This window comes from Xyrauchen texanus, chromosome 10 (assembly GCF_025860055.1).
Source record: "Xyrauchen texanus isolate HMW12.3.18 chromosome 10, RBS_HiC_50CHRs, whole genome shotgun sequence".
NCBI classification, from domain to species: domain Eukaryota; kingdom Metazoa; phylum Chordata; class Actinopteri; order Cypriniformes; family Catostomidae; genus Xyrauchen; species Xyrauchen texanus.
The window spans coordinates 4,344,159-4,366,513 of NC_068285.1; the positions used below are offsets into that span (position 1 = coordinate 4,344,159).

General features: G+C 40.7%; 1 protein-coding gene across 2 annotated transcripts; it reads right to left on the minus strand.

The window, feature by feature from the left end:
- Positions 1–1,124: 1,124 nt before the first annotated feature.
- On the minus strand, positions 1,125–20,989 carry LOC127650459 (uncharacterized). 2 transcript variants are annotated; one of them, XM_052135905.1, is made up of 7 exons: positions 20,928–20,989; positions 20,758–20,823; positions 2,295–2,412; positions 2,158–2,195; positions 1,777–2,055; positions 1,636–1,674; positions 1,125–1,528 (listed from the first exon to the last, which is right to left on the minus strand). In XM_052135905.1, the coding sequence occupies exons 1-7, from the start codon at positions 20,962–20,964 to the stop codon at positions 1,440–1,442; spliced, it is 666 nt and encodes a 221-aa protein (XP_051991865.1). In that variant the 5' UTR covers positions 20,965–20,989; the 3' UTR covers positions 1,125–1,439. The 2 variants fall into 2 exon arrangements, with proteins under 2 accessions (XP_051991865.1, XP_051991866.1); XM_052135906.1 differs by lacking the exons at positions 20,758–20,823; positions 20,928–20,989 and adding an exon at positions 19,122–19,436.
- Positions 20,990–22,355: the final 1,366 nt, after the last annotated feature.

Sequence of the window (22,355 nt, forward strand, 5' to 3'; positions counted from 1 at the left end):
ATGTGCAGCAATGACAGCTTTACAGATCCTTGTTATTCTAGCTGTCAGTTTGTCCAGATACTCGGGTGACCTTTCACCCCACACTTCCTGTAGCACTTGACCTTTCACCCCACACTTCCTGTAGCACTTGCCATAGATGTGTCTGTCTTGTCGGGCACTTCTCACGCAACTTAAAGTCTATCTGATCCCACAAAAGCTCAATGGGGTTAAGATCCATAACACTCTTTTCCAATTATCTGTTGTCCAATGTCTGTGTTTCTTTGCCCACTCGAACCTTTTCTTTTTGTTTTTCTGTTTCAAAAGTGGCTTTTTCTTTGCAATTCTTCCCATAAGACCTCCTGAGTCTTCTCTTTACTGTTGTACATTAAACTGGTGTTGAGCGGGTACAATTCAATGAACCCGTCAGCGGAGGACATGTGAGGCATCTATTTCTCACACTAGAGACTCTGATGTACTTATCCTCTTGTTTAGTTGCACATCTGGTCTTCCACATCTCTTTCTGTCCTTTTTAGAGACAGTTGTTCTTTGTCTTTGAAGACTGTAGTTACAACTTTATATGAAATCTTCAGTTTTTTGGGCAATTTCAAGCATTGTATCACCTTCATTCCTCAAAACAATGATTGACTGATGAGTTTCTAGAGAAAGCTGTTTATTTTTTTGCCATTTTTGACCTAATATTGACCTTAAGACATGCCAGTCTATTACATACTGTGGCAACTCAAAAACAACACAAAGTCAACATTAAGCTTTATTTAATTAACCAAATATCTTTCAGCTGAGTTATATATAACTATATGATATAATGGTGTGGCAGGGCGGAGGACGGGGTCGCGTCATGATTCTGCACATCTGGCCCCTAATTAGGCTGATGAAGCCGGAGAGGGATAAAGATGACCGGAGACAGCAGTACAACAGAGGGACGTTTTGGGCAGCTGTCCGATACCTGTGTGTGTGTGTGTGTGTGTGTGTGTGTGTGTGTGTGTGTGTGTGTGTGTGTGTGTGTGTTTGTCTTTTTGGTTATGTTTATTTTTCAAATGTTATATACAGTGGATATAAAAGGTCTACACACCCCTGTTAAAATGGCAGGTTTTTGTGATGTAAAAGAATGAGACAAAGATAAATCATGTCAGAAATTTTTCCACCTTTAATGTGACCAATAATGTGAACAATTCAATTGAAAAACAAACTGAAATCTTCGTGGGGGAAAAATGAAAACGAAATACCTTACAATAAACTGGTTGCATAAGTGTGCACACCCTCTTATAACTGGGGATGTGGCCGTGTTCAGAATTAACCAATCACATTCAAACGCATGTTAAATAGAAGTCATTATCATTACACACCTGCCATCATTTAAAGTGACTTTGATTAATCACAAATAAGTTACAACAGAAAACACCATTTGCATGGCTCCAGAACAGCTGTGTCTATGCACACTATCATCTTGGTACCCCATATTTGAAGAACAAGCACAAGCAAAGTCCCATCAGGATGAGAAGTGTAATGGAGAGACTCCTCTTAGCTCCACCTGGGAAATAAAGTAAAGACAGACATGTTTTGCATGTATTCCTACACCTAGTAAATGCTTGAATTTTTAAGACACCAAATGTTTAAATGTGTGATACACAGTAATACCTCCATTGGTTAACGCACGTCTCTCTTGTTCTTCACAGACTGTTCGAAATTTGAGAGAGTGAGCCACAAAATTACCAATGAATGCTTACTAAAAACTCATTTTAATGTAATTTAAGATAATTAAATAATGTGTGAACTGACTTGGATTTATGTTTGTTTTGCTGAAAAGTGGCTGGAGCACATTTTCAGGCTGATTAACAGGATAAATCTGTAATAAGACGTTTTTTCCTCTCACTGAGCAATCGGGCAGGGTCACAGAGCAGCTTCCTCCTTCGACCAAATTTGACTTAGAAAATGTGTTACTGAAAATGACTTTTGACTGATGGGTCACTTTAATATAAACGTCCTCATGGGGTCCCAATGGAGACGCATCACAAGGCAGAACACAATTACAATTGATCTGCGGTGGTGGGCTCAAACCTGAAGATATGCACAATGAAACATCAACATAAAACAATTAAACCTTAAAAACAATACTGATATTCAAGTCAACAAAAACAAGATTTCATCACAAATACTCACATGTGCCAAGGCACAACAGCAGAGTAATGTATCTCAACCTGATGAAAACAAAAAGGGATGATTATGTGATAGATCCAGCCTACACCTCACTCGAAATAATGAAGTTCATTCAGAACATGTGAATGGTACCACACAACTGGTAATCAGAAGGTCGCTGGTTGACAACACCTGCGGCGACTGTAGTCAAGAAAAACATCAGAATAGCCAGTCCAACTCCACCATACATCAGCACTCGCTCTTTCACTGTCAGATCATCTACAGAGAGAGAGAGAGAGAGAGAGGGAGAGAGAGATAGCGATAGAAAGAGACAGAGCGAGACAGAGAGAGAGACAGAGAGAGAGAGCGAGAGAGAGTGATAGAGAGACAGAGACAGAGAGAGACTTTGACTTTTAAGCTCCTTTTATTTACAGACACTTATAAAAAAAAACAATAAATATTACATTACACAAGAAAGCATTAAAAATAAATCCTACCTACATATACAAAAATAGTTTTTTTACTCACATTAAAATTAATTATAATTCATAACATTATATCATAACCTCACTCTTCACTTGGTTGACATAAAATACCTTTAGTACCCCACAAAGAAAAAAAAGAGTCAGTATCATTTACGAGTTCATAAAACTTGTACTCCAAAATTAACCTACTTTTTACCAAAGCCTTAAACATATGTAAAGGATCAACTCCTCCATTAAGTGTTTTATTCTTCCTTGTCAGCCAAATTGCCATTTTAGCCTTACCAAACAAGAAATTAATCAAAACTGTTTTTGTCCTGTTTGAAGCACTATATTTTGGTCCAAAAACAAAAAGACCATTTGTAAAGTGAAAACCAAATCTATGACTCAATTCTCCTAATACACCAAACATGTCTTTTAGCCTTGAACAACCAATAAAAATATGAAAAACAGTTTCTGAAATTCCACAAAAAGAACACTCTTCCTCTTGCAACGGATTCAAATGTGCCTTATATCGATTTGTTGCTATTATCCAATGTGAAATTCGCCATTGCAAATCTCCATTCCGTTTTTCAATTGATTTCTTATATAAGGACCTCCAACTTCCTTTTGGGGAAATACCAGACTCAAAAAAATCAGTCCACTTAGTTTCTGGAAGTTCTTTTAACGCTCTTAAATTGAGATATTTTACACAAACACAATAAAGAGCTTTCTTAGAAGTAATATTAAAGAGACCAAGTTCTGGCGTCCTGAAAGAGAGCAGACTTCCTTCAAACTCCTGCCACTCTCCTACATCCACAGCCACACTGATCTTGGGAAATACATTCTCTGATTTTTCAACTTCTAGTGGCAGAACAGGAAAAGAGACTTGAATTTCAGCTAAGAGTTTTTGCACAGTTCGAACAGAACGAATACCAGTCTCTAAGGCCAGTTTTTCTGCAGTAATCCACTGGTCATTTGACCTGAGATGGCAGATCTTATGGATTCCTGCTCTCACCAAGCTTGTGTGCACAGTCTGTGATTCCAATATTGCACAGGGTAGGTGAGAATTAAAGATTAAGGGTTCTTCAAGATTAAGGGTTCTTTACTCTCGCAAGGATCCTGGAGGGGGCCTGGGAGTATGCCCATCCGGTCTACATGTGTTTTGTGGATCTGGAGAAGGCGTATGACCAGGTCCCCCGGGAGAGACTGTGGGAGGTGCTGCGGGAGTACGGGGTGGGGGGGTCCCTTCTTAGGGCGATCCAATCCCTGTACGTCCAAAGCGAGAGCTGTGTCCGGGTCCTCGGCACGAAGTCGAGTTCATTCCATGTGGGGGTTGGTCTCCGCCAAGGCTGCGCTTTGTCACCAATCCTGTTTGTGATATTCATGGACAGGATATCGAGGCGTAGTCGGGGTGGGGAAGGTGTGCGGTTCGGTGGGCTGGGGATCTCATCGCTGCTTTTTGCAGATGATGTTGTCTTCATGTCATCATCGGTCCGTGACCTTCAGCTCTCACTGGATCGCTTGGCAGTCGAGTGTGAAGCAGCTGGGATGAGGATTAGCACCTCTAAATCTGAGGCCATGGTTCTCAGCAGGAAACCGATGGAGTGCGTACTCCGGGTAGGGAAGGAAGTATTGCCCCAAGTGAAGGAGTTCAAGTACCTCGGGGTCTTGTTCACGAGTGAGGGGACAATGGAGCGGGAGGTTGGCCGGAGAATCGGGGCAGCGGGGGCGGTATTGCACTCGCTCTATCGCACCGTTGTCACGAAAAGAGAGCTGAGCCGAAAGGCAAAGCTCTCAATCTACCGGTCAATTTTTGTTCCTACCCTCACCTATGGTCATGAAGGTTGGGTCATGACCGAAAGAACTAGGTCGCGAGTACAAGCGGCCGAAATGGGCTTCCTCAGAAGGGTGGCGGGCTTCTCCCTTAGAGATAGGGTGAGGAGCTCAGTCATCCGTGAGGAGCTCGGAGTAGAGCCGCTGCTCCTTTGCGTCGAAAGGAGCCAGTTGAGGTGGTTTGGGCATCTGGTAAGGATGCCCCCTGGCCGCCTCCCTAGGGAGGTGTTTCAGGCACGTCCAGCTGGGAGGAGGCCTCGGGGAAGACCCAGGACTAGGTGGAGAGATTACATCTCCACACTGGCCTGGGAACACCTCGGGGTCCCCCAGTCAGAGCTGGTTAATGTGGCTCGGGATAGGGAAGTTTGGGGCCCCCTGCTGGAGTAGCTGCCCCCGCGACCCGACTTTGGATAAGCGGTTGAAGATGGATGGATGGATGGTTCTTCAAGATCCCAAAGACTCTGTGTTTCAGAAACCTCCCTTTTAACAATAAAAATCTGCCATGCATTGAATACTGAGGCATAAAAAGATGGGAGCCCACTAAGATCCATCTCCTTTAAATTCATTAAAAAGAGATGTCTGTCCAACTTCAACCGTCCCACTCGATTCAATAAGGCACAAGCCACTCTTATCCAGTTCTGAGACTGATGATAAAGTAGTCTCTGAGCCATTTGCAGTCTAAAAGCAGCCACTTTAGACTTAATGTCCATAAGACCTTGACCTCCTTCATGTACCTGCAGATACAAAATTGACTCTCGTAGCCAATGTTGTCCAGACCAGAAAAAAATGTACAAACAATTTTTGGACTCCTTCAAAAAAATCTTCTGGTGGATTCAATACAATTAATCTATGCCATAGGATAGTGGCGGCAAGATTATTTATCACCAGCACTCTTCCCCTATAGGACAGTTGAGGCAAAATCCAGTTCCATTTTGACAATCTGGCACATACTTTGTCCTTCACACCTTCCCAGTTTTTTCTTTGGTAGTTTTCAGAACCCATAAAAATTCCTAAAAACTTGAAACCAATTTTTTCCCACTTAACATTTTCAGGGATAGCTGGTAAAGGCATTGTTGTTTTCTCATTACACCAAAACGCTTATGTTTAACCCCAGTTAAGTTTTGCAGATGATGCTCTCTCATACAATCCAATACTGTAATTAATAATATCAATATCTTTTTGTTCTTTCACAATTACAGTAATGTCATCCGCATACGCAGTCAGTTTAACAGAATGAAGATCATCACCAATACTTAAACCAGACAGTTTTTTTCTTAGTAGACATAAAAGTGGTTCCACTGCTAAAGCATATAGCTGACCTGACAGTGGACACCCCTGCCTGATACCCTTCTGTATTCTTATTGGTTGACTTAAACCACCACCAATCTTTAAAATAGAAGATACATTCATATACAAGAGTTTGATCCAAGAAATAAAACCATTTCCAAATCCAAACGCATGCATTGTTTCAAACAGAAAACCATGGTCAACTCTATCAAAGGCTTTTTCCTGATCCAGGAACAAAAAACCTATATCTACTTCATAAAGTTTAGAGTAGTCCAAAATATCTCTGATCAGAAAAATATTGTCATGTATTGTTCTTCCTGGAATACAATAGGACTGGTCTTGATGTATTATATCACCCAAAACAGATTTAATTCTATTGGCCAATAACTTAGCTATTAGCTTATAGTCAGAAGTCAGAATTGATACAGGCCTCCAATTTTTTAGGAAACTCAAGTCTCCTTTCTTAGGTATCAGTGCCAACACTGCCCTTTGACAACTTTTGGGAAGTAGTTTATCTTTAAAACATTCTTGAACCACCTCATAGAAGTCTCTTCCGATGATCTTCCAAAAAGCTTTATAAAAGTCCACTGGCAGTCCATCAATCCCAGGTGCACGGCCAGCATTCATCTGTATTACTGCATCAGTTAACTCCTTAAACGAAACAGCACTGTCCAGAGTCCGACTCTGCTCTTTAGTGATGGTAGGAAGCTTTTGTAGTAATTGTGAAATGCATCCAGTATCAGTGTCCTCCTTTTTATATAGTTCTGAATAGAAATCCACCGCAATCTTTCGCATTTTTCTTGAATCAAAAGTCTTTAGTCCATCTGGTGTTGTTTTTTTTTTTTGTTTTTTTTTATTTCAAGCATACAAAAAATGTACAATATTTACCACATACAACAATAATCAAGAATTACTCTGTTGATCAAACAAATAAAACTTCAAACAAATATAACTTCACCGCTGCTTGAAAAGGAGTGGGATAAAGTTTCACACTTATTGACTCCCACCCCCTCTTTCAACTCTTAATACATTAATTTACTTTCTTTGGTATTATGCACTTATTTTTTATTTATGTATGTATTTTATTTATTTATTTTTTCAAAACACAATCTCATATTTCATCATACATTTATACACTATTCTTGCAACAAAAATTTCTAACTTAACCAACTAATTTTTCTTCATTTTTATAACGTTCAAAAATCTTTTCTTTAAATCGTTTCCTAAATTGTTTTATATTTGGACATTCCTTAAGCTTCTCATTTAAATTGTTCCAGAGTTTCACCCCTTGTATGGAAACACAAAAACGTTTCTTCCTACTATGTACCAATGGAAGTATGAAATTTAGTTTTCCTCTCAACCCATGTCCTCCTTCTCTCCGAATAAATAACTTTTGTACATTTTGAGGTAAATCATTACACTTTGCCCTATATAGAATTTGCACAGTCTGTAAATCCACCAAATCATTAAATTTTAGTAATTTGGAATCCTTAAAATATGTATTGGTATGATCCTTATAACCTTCCCCATGAATGATCCTTAAAGCTCTCTTCTGTAAAATGACAATTAGCTGAACTATTGTGATGTAATTATTTCCCCACATTTCTACACAATAAGTAAGATATGGCAAAACTAATGAGCAATAGAGCGTCCGTAACGACTTCTGATTTAGAACTTGCCTTGCTCTCCCAATTATTGCTATACTCCTAGAAACCTTACTCCTAACATGACTAATGTGAGGTTTCCAGTTCCCTTTATTGTCAATTATGACTAAAATTTTTATTTCAACAACCTTTTCAATGTTCACTCCATCCAACTTTATTTCAATTTGCAAATTATTTCGACCATTACCAAACATCATTAATTTTGTTTTCTTTAAATTTAATGATAATTTATTAGTATCAAACCATAATTTAATCTTCTCTAATTCCTTATTTATCTCCTGTACTAACAACTGAAGATCAATGCCAGAGCCAAAAATATTAGTGTCATCAGCATACAACACTAATTTCAGTACTTCTGACACTTGACATAAATCATTAATATAAATAAGAAACAATTTCGGGCCTAACACCGCCCCCTGTGGGACTCCACAAGAAATTTCCAGGCATTCAGAATAATAATCTCCCAATTTCACAAACTGCTTTCGCTGAGTCAAATAACTTTTTATCCAGTCTAATACCTTTCCTCTTATCCCATATCGCTCTAATTTTCCTAACAACATTTCATGATTAATGGTATCAAACGCCTTTTGTAAATCAATACATATTCCAATAGTATGCCTTTTGTTATCTACAGAACTTGATATTTCTTCTATAAAATCTAACAATGCAAGTGATGTTGCCCTTTTTGCTCTAAATCCATACTGGCTTTCATTAAATATATTATTTTTTTCCAAAAAGTTGTCAAGACGAATGATAAAAAGTTTTTCTAAAATTTTTGATAATTGTGGCAGCAGAGAAACTGGTCTATAGTTTGTAAATTGATGTTTGACTCCTGATTTATAGAATGGAATGACCTTTGCTATTTTCATTTGATTAGGAAATATGCCAGATTGAAATGATAAGTTGTAAATATAGGTAAGAGGTTTTGAAATGGCCTCAATAACATTCCTCACCACCGTCATATCAACATTGTTACAATCATTTGTTAAACAGTGCATTTCTTTAAGACCTTTTCAAAATTAAAAAATACGCATTGGGAGCATCCATGTCATGTATAGACATAAATTATTTTATTAGGGCACCTTTAGCCCGCACCTGCAATAAAGTTTCAAGATCTTGCTTCTTTTCAGATAACTTTCCATCTAATGATGAATCTGAATGTTGAATCATTCCAGATGTAATCTGAAAAATCTCTTGCTCTATTTCAGCTATTTGTTGTTTAATTTTTCTAGTAGACAAAAAAGTAAATTGTGACAAAAAAACTTTAATTTGGGTCTTTCCTATTTCCCACCACTGTATCAAACTTTCAAAATCATCCTTTGGGAAACCCACTCACTCCAAAACAATTCAAATTTTCCAAAAAAGTAAATTTTTCTTTTAACAACGCTACATTAAACTTCCAATAAGGACTTTTACATTTTTGATTTGTCAAAGCAATATTCACTGTAATAAAATGATGATCTGATACACAACATGGGAAAATGTTACACTCCATTAATCTATTTGTCACGATTCCCTTGTTGTCTGCCCTGGGTCTCACTTGTCTTTGTTAAAAAAACTACACTTCCCATGATCCCCGGCCCTCATCACTGCCAGCCCTGTGTCATTGTGCTCACCTGATCGTAGTTTGTCATCATCATGTCTCCCAGTGTATATAAACCCTGTTTGTTCTCCATTCCCTTGTCGATCGTCAATGTATTTGGATGCTTGTCCCCATGTTCGTTGATGTTTACCCTGCCAGTTTACCTTTGTATGTTTTCTGTGTTTTTGTTGTGTTTCCCCATTGAGGGTATTTCCTTTGTTTTGGTTTTTTCTATTTACGTTTCCAATAAAGCCTACCCTGCACTTAGATCCTCGCCCCTCGTCTGCCTTCCTGCACATCATAACACTATTATCTTCTGCACGCTTGATATAGAGCCGGTCAAGTCTAGCTGCACTAATCCTCCCTTGTGAAACTCTTGTCCATGTATATTGTTTTACAACATTATTCTTTTCTCTCCACACATCTATAAAATCATGTTGAACAATAATACGTTTTAAGAAAGAAGCTGATACAGAATCTGGTTCCTCGTTATTTCTGTCTAAAAGAAAATTAAGAGTACAGTTCCAATCACCACCGACAACTATAAATTCATCCAGTGTAAAACTTTTTAAAATATCTCCCAACTTTCTAAATAACAATGTTTTATCTGTGCCTCTATTTGGAGCATAAATATTTATAAAAACAAATACTTGATTATGAATTTCAGCTTTCACAATCAAAAGACGTCCTTTCTCCAATTCTATTTTTGATAAAATATTAACATCAAGATTAGCTGAAAATAGGATAGCTACTCCAGCACTGATATTTGTGCCATGGCTTAAACAACTTTTCCCTTCCCACCACAACTTCAGCTCAGATTCATTATTGGAGTCACTATGCGTTTCTTGTAAAAATATTACATTATTGTCTTTAAGCCTCAGAAATTCATTCTTTTTCCACCATCCCTCAGTCCATTAACATTTAAAGATCCCACTCTTAGTATCTGCATTATAGGGGAGAGAAAAGGGAAAACGAAAAGAAATAGCAGAGAAACAAAAAAAAATAAAAAGATCCCACACCCATGTGCTTTTATTTTTTTTAGTTTTGACATTTTTGCCTGATCATTTTGAGCTTTACGTGCAGCCATCATAAATTTTTTCAACCTAAATCTTTTTTGTTTCGAAATCACATCGTAACCAACAGTCTTCTGAGCAATCATTACCGATTTAACAAATTTATCACCATCAGCGAAGTATTTAGAAACATCAACTTTTTTTCCCTTTAGTTTGATCCAGAAATTCATTTAATTCTTCCACAGAATAAACGTCATTCATCGACTGACTGTAATCAAATTCAGACACCTCCGAGCCCCTCTCACATTCCTCCATACGAGCCTCATCGCTATCTGCATCTACTCTCAAAGCAGACTGCAAACCACTACCACTTTCATCCTCAACACCAGTACAAAGTTCACTGTCCTTTACAGAATCAACTACATCTTTCAGAACATTTGGGCCTCCTTTGATTTCACCATCTTGTTTAGATAAATTAAAATCACTCACCTCATATTTTGAACTCTGTTCTGAAGCGTTTTGCTCAGTTGAGGACTTAACCTGGGTTGTTTCACTGGGTCGAGGAATTCCACAGGTAGAAATAGGTGCTTCTATATCCTCACCTTGAGTTTCAACTCACCAATTAAGAGGAAGAAAATGTTGACATATTTAAAGAGGCAAAAGGTAGACATTGCCTTTATCCAAGAGAGCCACCACACTGACTCTGAACATTTAAAACTGCGCAGAGACTGGGTGGGTAATGTTTTCTATTCTTCCTACTCCTCAAAAGCAAGAGGTGTCGCCTTGCTCATTAATAAACATCTGAACTTTAAATTAAATTCAGTTGAAAAGGATAAAAACGGCAGATTTTTGCTTGTAGATTGTGAAATAAATAGGAACAAGATATCTTTAGTGAATATATATGGGCCCAATTATGATGACCCGTTGTTCTTTAACAATCTGATTATGAAACTGGCGACAATTGGGGGTCAATGTGTTGTGGGTGGAGACTTTAACTTGGTCTTAAACCCTCTTTTGGATCGATCATTACCCAAAACATCTTCACTATCAAAGGCGGCAATAGCACTAAACGAAGGTATGAAAGACATAGGCATAATTGACGTGTGGCGAAATCTTTATCCAAACCAGAGGGATTTCTCTTTCTTTTCACCTATGCATAATACACACTCTAGAATTGACATGTTCCTGGTGCCACTAGCTATGATAGCCACAGTGATAGAATGCTCCTATCTAGCAGCTACCTTCTCAGATCATAATCCCATCAAATTCTCCTGGTTGACTGATACTCCACAGCCCACAACCCGCAGGTGGAGATTCAAAAATTACATGTTGAAAGACCCTGAGTTTATTTCATATATGACTACCAATATTGAAATATTTCTTGATGCCAATACAAATTCCTCTTCACATGCCAACATTTGGGAAGCTCTTAAAGCCTATATGAGAGGCCAAATTTTATCATACAGTGCCCACAAGGTAAAACAAATTAGAGAGAGACTAACCAAATTGGAAAGAGATATTAAAAAGCAGGAACAGGAATACATTGCCACCAAAAAGGAAGAACACCTTAACACACTAACAAAAACAAGGATGCAATATAATAATCTATGCACCAGCAAAGAAGAAGCAGCTATGGCCAGAACTAGATATCACTATTATGAATTCGGGAACAAAACAAGCAAACTCTTGGCTTGGCAAATTAAAAAGGAAACATCTGATAAATTTATACACTCAATATTAACAGAGGACGGCAGACTGCTTGATAATTCACCATCTATTAATGCAGAATTCAAACAATTTTACGAAAATTTATATAAAACTGGGCAGGACGCTGATAATATTGGAGCAAAAAGGTTCATGGATGGAATAACTCTTCCCAAATTGCAAGATGAGGATAGAGATATGCTTGATGCAGATATATCAGAAACAGAGGTACTCCAAGCCATTAATTCTTTACAAAATAACAAGACTCCTGGGCCAGATGGCTTCCCATTCGAGTATTATAAGGCCTTTTAAAAAAAATTATTAACTCCACTCACGAACATGGTTAAAGAAGCTCTAGAAAGTAAAAAATTACCAGACTCATTGGAAATCGCAACAATCACACTGCTTCCAAAATCGGACAAGGACAAACAGAAATGTGACTCATACAGACCCCTCAGCCTCTTAAACGCAGACTATAAGATACTATCCAAACTAATTGCTCTCAGACTGGAAGACGTTATAACAAAGATAATACACGCTGACCAAACAGGTTTTGTTAAAAACAGGAATGGAGCAGACAATGTGCGGCGACTGCTCCACATACTGAACACCGCTAAAAAAAATCTAAATCCTATACTAATAATGTCTATGGATGCAAACAAAGCATTTGACAGGATCGAACCAAGCTTTTTATTTCGGACTCTAGAGGCTATGGGCTTTGGAGAGAAATTCACTCAATATGTTAAAACACTTTTTAATGCCCCCAAAGCTAATATTTTAACAAATGACATTCTATCTAACACTTTCTCATTATCCAGAGGGTGCAGGCAAGGCTGTCCAAGCTCCCCTCTGCTCTTTGCACTTGCAATTGAACCATTAGCTATTGCCATCCGCTCTAACACCTCCATAGCAGGAATTAAATTTGGCACAAATGAACAAACTTTCTCTGTACGCAGATGATCTCCTATTATATATAACAGATCCACAAACATCAGTCCCCCCTCTATTAAAATGTCTCAAAGAATATAGTGCAGTCTCAGGATATACATTAAATTACACTAAAAGCAAGATCTTACCACTAAATACACAGGACAATAATATTAGAGCTCTCACCATCCCATTAAAATTGGTGCAGCACTGGTTTCAAATATTTGGGTATACAAATTGGTAAATCGGATGAACATATATTTAAACAGAATTATATAAAACTATTGGAACAAACCAAGCTTAACCTTCAAAGATGGATTGATCTTCCATTGTCTCTCATAGGCAGAATTAATACTCTCAAAATGAACATTTTACCTAAGTTTATTTATCTATTTCAACGCCTCCCGATGAATGTTCCCAAGAGTTTCTTCAAAGAGCTTAACAAAATTTTTACTCCTTTTATATGGCAAAGAAAAAACCCTAGAGTCAAACTCATTTCTCTACAGGCTCCATATTCAAGGGGAGGACTCAACTTACCAAATTTTAGGAATTATTATCTTGCTTCGCAGTACAGATCGATTTGGCTCTGGCAGCATGCAGAGAACAATGAGGTTAGATGGGTCCCAATAGAACAACATGAGATGAAGTCTATGCCTTTAAAGGATATTCCATTCATAGGCACAAAAAATTTTTTAGCCACACTCACAAACAACTCAATAATACTGAACACATTTGCTGCTTGGCAAGAATCTCCCTCACTTATCGATACAAATATTTATTTTCTTAGAAGGGCACCTTTGTGGGGTAATCCCAACCTCTCACACCACATAGCTGACTCAGTGTTGCGGGGATGGAGGGAAAGAGAAATCCAAACAGTTGCTGACTTATACGTTGGTGATACATTTGCTAACTTCCAACAACTAAATGAAAAATTTAGCCTTTCCAAAAATAGTTTCTTCAAATTCCTACAAATTAGAGACTGGGTTAAGGAGAAATCCAAAGAAACATTCCCATACATCCCAATAGAAACTCCTCTTGAAACCCACCTATGTAACAAATTACACGGATCAGCAAAAGGAATAATATCTTCTATATGGTATCATCATTGGAAAGTTACTGGTTTATGATAAAACATCTACTAAAGGGAAATGGGAAAAAGATCTAGACTGTATTTATGAGGAGGCAGATTGGCGTCATCTATTGGAACAAGCACAGACTGTGCGAACCTCCACAAAACACAGGCAAATTCAATTTAATATATTCCATAGGACATACTACACCCCCTACAGGTTACATAAAATTGACAGCAGCATTTCCTGAGATGTAAAGTGACTGATGGTGATCTTATACACATGCTATGGAGTTGCCCAATGATAGAAGAATTATGGACACTTGTCATTGAATTAACCACAAGGGTAATAGGAAGTCAAATTGAACAGGACCCAAAACTATGGATCCTGGGGGACACAAGTTCTATTAATGCGAACTACTACAAGAAATACTTTATCTTACTTGCGAGCACTGCAGTAAAAAAATGTATTCTGATTAACTGGAAATCCGAAAATTCACCATCAGTAAGACATTGGATTAATGAGCTTATATCTTACTGCACACCCGAAAAGATATTATATAATGTGAGAGGGAAGCATGCAGCCTTTAGAGAAATCTGGGGCCCCTTCATAGACATTCTGCCTTCTCTGGAAACTTCCTCATTGATGCATTTGTTGTGAGTAATGTGTAGATTTACATAGGTATGTATGTATACAAATGGGGGTATGTATAAACTGTATATAGACTGTTTAGATATATATAAATGAAAGGAAACTGAGAACCATACATGGGAAGAGGGTGGGGGTGGGATGGGTAAAGTTCAAGCAATATTTGTGTTTTTGTTTTGTATTGATTTTATTTTATTATTTTATTTTATTTTTTTCTCTTGTTTTATCTTCTGATGTTTAAAATTAAAAATCATCATCCTTGTTAGGTGTGTTTGTAGGGTTATACATGTGTATATTCCTTTTGTTAAATACGACTTTCAGTGTATCAAAATGTGGATCCTTCCTACACACAATTAACATCTTGTAAGAGCTTCTGTTAATAAAAAAATAAAAATAAAAAAATAAAAAAATAAAATAAAAAAAAAGTTCAGTTTTACTATCCAAATCTGTCATTTCTATATCATACAGCTTAGAATAAAAATCGACAACAAATTTACTCATTTCAGATGGATCATAAAATAAATCACCACTATCATTTCTTAAACACAACATTTGTTTCTCTTGACATACTTTTCGTTCTAAATTAAAAAGAAAGATGTTGGTCCATCAATATCTCTAATATTAGAAAAACAAGCTCTAATAAGAGCTCCTTTTACTTTTTCATATAATAAATTTTCTAACTGCAGTTTTTTTTTCATATATAACATTTTGTAATTGATTTTCATGTCTTTCCAACATTTTATTTTCAATTTCAAGAATCTAATTTTCGAGTACTTTAATCATATTTTCCATTCTTTTTGAAGAATAACAAGTATATTGTTGGCAGAAAACTTTAATTTGGGTTTTTCCAACTTCCCACCACTGTATAATATCTCTAAAATAATTTTTATGCATTTGCCATGTCTGCCAAAACAAATTAAAATTTGCACAAAAAACAGTATCTTGTAACAGCTTCTTGTTAAAGTGCCAGTATGACCCCACTTTATATTGTTTTGACAATACACAATCTATTATAATCATTTTATGATCTGAAATAATATTAGGGATAATATTAGCATTACTGTCATGGTTCCATGTGTTTGAGATCTTGTTTTCCCCCCCGTCCTTGTATGGTTGTGTTTCCCTGAAGTTCCTAACATTTGGATGTAGTTGGATGTTCCTCCCTAGCCTGTGTTTCCATGTTTCTAGTTCCTGTGTTTTCTAGTTTTATGTTTGTTTCCCCATCGTGGGTGTTCCTTTGTGTTTGTTAATAAATCAGTTATTTTGGAAATCCTCGTGTCCTCGTCCTCGTCTACCTGCACACACCCTGACAGAACGACCAACCCAAAAAGAAAAGAAAAGATGGAGAGCTGGAGGAAAGCCTTCATTGGAACCCGCCAAGCTGTGTTCCGTGGGAACCGTGGAGGTCGCAGGGGAGGATATGGGCGACCTAGCCCAGTTCCAAGGCCAGTTCAGCCAGAGCCCGTTTTCAAGCCAGCGCCTGTAGCCTCGACCGTCCAAGAGCCAGCGCCTGTAGTCTCGACCGTCCCTGAGCCAGTACCTGAAGCCTCGACCGTCCAAGAGCCAGTGCCAGTAGCCGTGACCGTCCAAGAGCCAGTGCCAGTAACCGTGACCGTCCAAGAGCCAGTGCCAGTAGCCGTGACCGTCCAAGAGCCAGTGCCAGTAGCCGTGACCGTCCAAGAGCCAGTGCCAGTGGCCGTGACCGTCCAAGAGTCCGTACCCCCCAAGTTTTCCAGAGCTCCGCCTCCCGAGCCTTCCGAGCTTTCCAGAGCTCCGCCTTCCGAACCTCCCGAGCTTTCCAGAGCTCCGCCTTCCGAGCCTCCCAGAGCTCCACCTTCCGAGCCTCCTAGAGCTCCGCCTTCCGAACTTCCTGAGCTTTCCAGAGCTCCGCCTTCCGAGCTTTCCAGAGCTCCGCCTTCCGAGCTTCCTAGAGCCCCCCCGTCCGAGCCTCCCGAGCTTTCCAGAGCTCCGCCTTCCGAGCTTCCTAGAGCCCCACCGTCCGAGCCTCCCGAGCTTTCCAGAGCTCCGCCTTCCGAGCTTTCCAGAGCTCCGCCTTCCAAGCTTTCCAGAGCCTCGCCTCTCGAGCCTCCCAGGGCTCCGCCTCTCAAGCCTCACGAGCCTTCCAGGGCTCCGCCTCTCAAGTCTCTCAAGCCTCCCAGAGCTCCGCCCCTCAAGTCACTCGAGCCTTCCTGGGCTCCGCCTCTCAAGCTTCTCGAGCCTTCCTGGGCTCCGCCTCTCAAGCTTCTCGAGCCTTCCTGGGCTCCGCCTCTCAAGCTTCTCGAGCCCTCCAGGGCTCCACCCCTCAAGTCTCTCGAGCCTTCCAGGGCTCCGCCTCTCAAGCCTCTCGAGCTTTCCAGGGCTCCGCTTCCAGAGCCTCTCGAGCCTTCCAGGGCTCCGCCTCTCAAGTCTCTCGAGCCTCCCAGAGCTCCGCCCCTCAAGTCACTCGAGTCTTCTAGGGCTCCGCCTCTCAAGCCTCTCGAGCCTTCCAGGGCTCCACCTCGCAGGTCTCTCGAGCCTCCCAGAGCTCCGCCCCTCAAGCCTCACGAGCCTTCCATGGCTCTGCCTCCTGAGCCTCCTACGGCTCCGCCCCCTGAGGCCTCTGAGCCTCCAGAGCCTCCCTCAGCTCCGCCTCCAGAGCCTCCCTCAGCTGAGCCTCCCTCGGCTCCGCCTCCTGAGCCTCCTACGGCTCCGCCTCCAGATCCTCCTACGGCTCCGCCCTCAGAGCCTCCCGAGCCTCCTACGGCTCCGCCTCCCGAGCCTCCTGCGGCTCCGCCTCCCGAGCCTCCTACGGCTTCACCTCCAGAGCCTCCTATGGCTCCACCGCCAGAGCCTTCCAGGTCACCGCCTCTTGGGCCTCCTGACCTGGTCCCTGACCTGTGGACTCCTCCCAGGCCTCCTGACCCGGCCCCTGTCCCGTGGCCTCCTCCCAGGGCCCCTGACCCTGTTCCTGACCTGTGGACTCCTCCCAGGCCTCCTGACCCGGCCCCTGTCCCGTGGCCTCCTCCCAGGGCCCCTGACCCTGTTCCTGACCTGTGGACTCCTCCCAGGCCTCCTGACCCGGCCCCTGTCCTGTGGCCTCCTCCCGGGCCCCCTGACCCGGTCCCCGATCCTGAGCCTGTCCTTCTCCCCAAGAAAATTTTGGGGGGGGCTATACGCCTGCGCCGTGGTCGGCCAAAGGCCCACGGAGGCCTGAAAAAACAGCTCCGCCCTGGACGCCCGAGGGTCTCACAGCTCCGCCCTGGTCACGCCCACAGCCTGCTCCGCCCTGGTCCCCTGACCAGCCTGCTCCGCCTGGACCGTCCTGGAGTCCAGGATGCCCACCCTCCCACCCCTTTGGATGTTATACGGCGCGAGGACGCGCCTTCGGGGAGGGGGGAGGTATTGTCATGGTTCCATGTGTTTGAGATCTTGTTTTCCCCCCCGTCCTTGTATGGTTGTGTTTCCCTGAAGTTCCTAACATTTGGATGTAGTTGGATGTTCCTCCCTAGCCTGTGTTTCCATGTTTCTAGTTCCTGTGTTTTCTAGTTTTATGTTTGTTTCCCCATCGTGGGTGTTCCTTTGTGTTTGTTAATAAATCAGTTATTTTGGAAATCCTCGTGTCCTCGTCCTCGTCTACCTGCACACACCCTGACAATTACAGACTCTATTCCTTGAGTTATTTGATATATAAAACCTATCTAATCTCACAGCATGAACCATTCCTTCTGAAACCTTCACCCAAGTATACTGTTTTAAAGAAGGGTTTTCAGTTCTCCATATATCATTTAACTCGAACTTCTTAATAATATTTAACAAAACAGATGAAGACTGATAGTGTGTTTCTTCATTATTTCTATCCATATTAAAGTCTAATGTACAATTAAAATCCCCTCCCATAATTACAATATCTTTTGATTTTAATGTCTTTAAAATCTCCTCAATTTTCTTAAAAAGAACACTTCTCTCAGATCCTTTATTATTTGCATAAATATTCACAAAAATAACATTGGAAGTATTATATTTAGCTTTTACAACCAGTAAACGACCTGGCTCTACCTCATGTTCAGATAAAATGTTAATCTTACAGCTTGGACTAAAACATATAGCTACACCCGAACTAACATTAGAGCCATGACTAAGAATATATATTCCTTCCCACCATAGGCCCCATTCTACTTCATTATTTTTATCACTATGAGTCTCTTGAAGGAAAGTCACTCCAATGTTTTTAAGTTTTAAACATTCGGAGAGCAAAGCTTGTTTTCTTCTATCTCTAAGGCCATTTACGTTTAAAGACGCTACTCACAAAGGCTCCATGAGAGAGAAAAGTAGGGAAAAACAGAAAAGAAAAGGAAATCAAGGAGACAGACAGACAGCCATTACAATTATTTAAGATTTCCCCTAATTTCCTTTCCTACTCTTTTCCTTTGCCTTATCGTAGCTATATGTTTTTTCAACCGAAAGCGTTTCTGTTGTGATAACACAGAAAGATTATACGTTTTCCGCGCCCACACAACTGAAGCAACGACTTTATCATCATCCGGAAAATAATCAGCAATATTTGCCTTTTTACCTTTTGTTTCGTCCAGAAACTCATTAATCTGCTCCACAGTGTACAAATCATCACCTACTTTCGGGCAATCAGATATATCAGAACAACAATCATCATCATTTAATCCATCATCGTCCTGACTCATTAATAACTCTCCAGAAACCACATCTTCAACAGTAGTCACCACCTTAAAGGCTATTTCACTACTACAACAAGGCTGCTCTTCTAGCAAAACCACAGCAGATTTACTAGAATTTCCACTCACCTCATTTTCTTCACCTTTATCCACACCTTGGCCCTCTGAAACTTTCACTGGTTCCCGATTTTGGTCAACCTGACTCTCCATTGTAGCTTCATTTTCCACATCTTGTTCTTCTCTTACCCGAGTCTCATTTGGTCAATTTTTATGCGGACACGAGAATCTTTTGTGGCCAATATCGCCACACTCAAAACACCGTAAGCTTTCAGTGCTTGCATATAACACATAGAAACTATCTCCGTCATTTACTCTAAATGACGCATCTAGAGTTTTAGGGCCGTTACATAGTCAACGCGAGCAAGCAACGCGAGTGACGCGAGCTACGCGCTCCCTTTCATAGTCTAAACAGTGGACGCAAGCAGACGCACGCGTCACGGGCGATGCGTGAAATGCAATACACCGCTCCCGCAACAGGGGGTAGTACAGTCTGGTGATATTAGTAGAGTCGGGTCACGTCATATTAACTTTTTGTGCGCCCTAGTAAACTTGTCACGGGCACTTTTCCAGTCCGTTTTCACCTTATCTACGGTCTTTCTCATCGCGGTTGCAACCTCCCTCCAGGCATTTTCCAACACTATTTTATTGGAGTGTAATTGCGACGAACTGTCATATAAATGCGGATGTATGCGTATAAGCTCGCATAATTTTTCCTCTTCGCCCGCCATTGTATTCAAATCTTCTTCTGTAAACATAATATACTTGAATTAATGTACAATACTTGCAATGTCAACGCATAGTATTGCACGATGCGTTGACTATGTAAGGGCCCTTATCATGAGAATTTAAAAACGTGAACTTGTCGTCTGAATGACAGAACATGTTTTAAAGCTGGATTTTTACATCCTAAAGGTACCATCTTAACTGGACTGGCTAATTTCCCAAAACGAGACAATTCTTTAACGATCGCTTCATTTTTAATAAACGATGGGACGTTTGAAATTATGACTTTTGTAGCCGGTGCATACAACGGAGTTACCGGCACAAACATTCCCTTCACCCAAAGCCATTTTCAATTATTTGATTAACAAGTTGTTCAGTCTTCAAAAAAACCACAACAGCTTTATTCATGTGCGAGGCTGAATTTATATTTTCATGCCCAACCTGATCACCGACTACAATCAACACTTCATCGATCGAAGCGGTCAGCTCCGGTGCACACCTAAACACATTCCGGAGGGAAACCGAGATCGTTCCCCCCGTGGAAGACGCCACGCGGATGCCGAAAAGGCCGCACGGGAAAAAATCCCTAAACTATCTTAACCTTGCACAAAAAAAAAAGGAAAAATAAATAAGGAAAAAAAAAAAGAAAACACACTCCCAGAATGTTTCAAAGATAAAGAAAGAATAGAAAAACAACAATATATAACAATTATAAACGCTCTCACACACGTCACTCACGCAAACCCACTCCATCAGAGAGAGAGAGAGAGAGCGAGAGAGAGAGAGAGCAACAGAGAGAGAGAGCGAGACAGAGAGAGAGCGAGAGAGAGAGAGAGCGAGACAGAGAGAGAGAGCGAGACAGAGAGTGAGCGAGAGAGAGAATTTTAGCACTACAATGCTGCAGTCTCGTGCATCATCAGGATTCATTATATTTTAGCACTTCCGCTTGACATGAAATATGAGATTAAGTATCGCTCTTAACCTGTGATTTCAACCTTTTCCACTGGCAGTTTTCTTCCAGAATCACCTTTATCCTCTTTCAGGTTTTCTGAAAATATTTCAAACATATACATGATCTACACATACCAAACACATTTAAGATAAAGGACAAAAGTTCAGCATTGAAGATGGAGAAATCTCATTAATACCAACCCTCAAGCTGGAGTCTGACGGGTCTTTCAAAGTGCATCTCTGGAGTGTCCGCTTTTGTCCCGCAGAGAGTAGAGACCCAAATCTGAATCTGTTAATCCAGAAATGATCAGACTGACTGTGGTGAACCCCACGTCTGCTTCAACTTTCAAACGTTTCCAGTTTTGATTGTAGGCGAGAAGAAGAATTTTTCTTTCTGATATTTTTTCAATCTCTGCAGAAATCAGAAGTTTTATATGTTCAGATTGCTGGTGATACCAGGCGATTTCATACCTGTTGGTCGTGTTGCACGTCAGGGTAATGTTTTCTCCCAATTGCACCATTATCAGATCAGACACCTCTTGTCCGGAGACATCTGAAGAGAAATTAAGAAATGAGATCTGGCTGATAATACTCAGGCTCGTGTCACGCTCATATCAGCACAACGGGACATTATTAAAATGATGTGATTATTTTAAATGAATATTTACCATTAGAAGAAATGTGCATAATCCCGTATGACAGCACAAAGAAGAGAGATAATAACTCCATTTCATCTGAACACATCTAAACAATGGAAACCAAACTGCAGGTCTCAGAATTACACAGAGAGTCCACAAAACATTTCCACTTCCTGTTCTGAGCAAACTCTTACGTAACAGCTTCTACATAAGTTTGCGTGCTGCATTTATCCAGTTTTGTCTTATTAAATGTCAAACTAAAATATCTGTACTAATGTACATGCTGCTTCCTCAAAGCAATGTGTGCATTTATCAACATGAACGGATGCATTGAAAATGGCTACATGCATGCACTGTCATCACACAAACAATTCATGCAAGGGGAAAGTAAAACTGTTTGAGCTTTGGAATAACACAAAAGTTTGGAATAATGTCCATCAGTATGTGGACTTTTCAACGAGAGGGGCGAACACGCTTGATCTTGTTTACACAAACATCCCAGGCGCGTACCAGGCGAAGCCCCACCCCCACCTCGGCTACTCAGACCACATCTCTGTTATGTTAATCCCAGCATACAGACCGCTCGTCAGACGCACAAAACCGCTTCAGAAGCAGGTGAAAACCTGGCCAGCAGGAGCCATCTCTGCTCTTCAGGACTGTTTTGAGTGTACTGACTGGCACATGTTCAGGGAGGCTGCAACATATGGCAACTCTACCAACTTGGAGGAATACACAGCATCAGTGACCAGCTACATCAGCAAGTGCATTGATGATGTCACCACAAGCTCCAAGCAGAAGCTGTGGATGACTGTGGAGGTGCGCGCACTGCTGAGGACCCGAGACTCCACCTTCAGAGCAGGTGACAAGGCTGCCCTAAGAACAGCGAGGGCCAAACTGTCCCGGGCCATCAGAGAGGCAAAGCGCGCACACGCCCAGAGAATCCACAGTCACTTCCAGGACAGCGGTGACACACGGCGCATGTGGCAGGGCA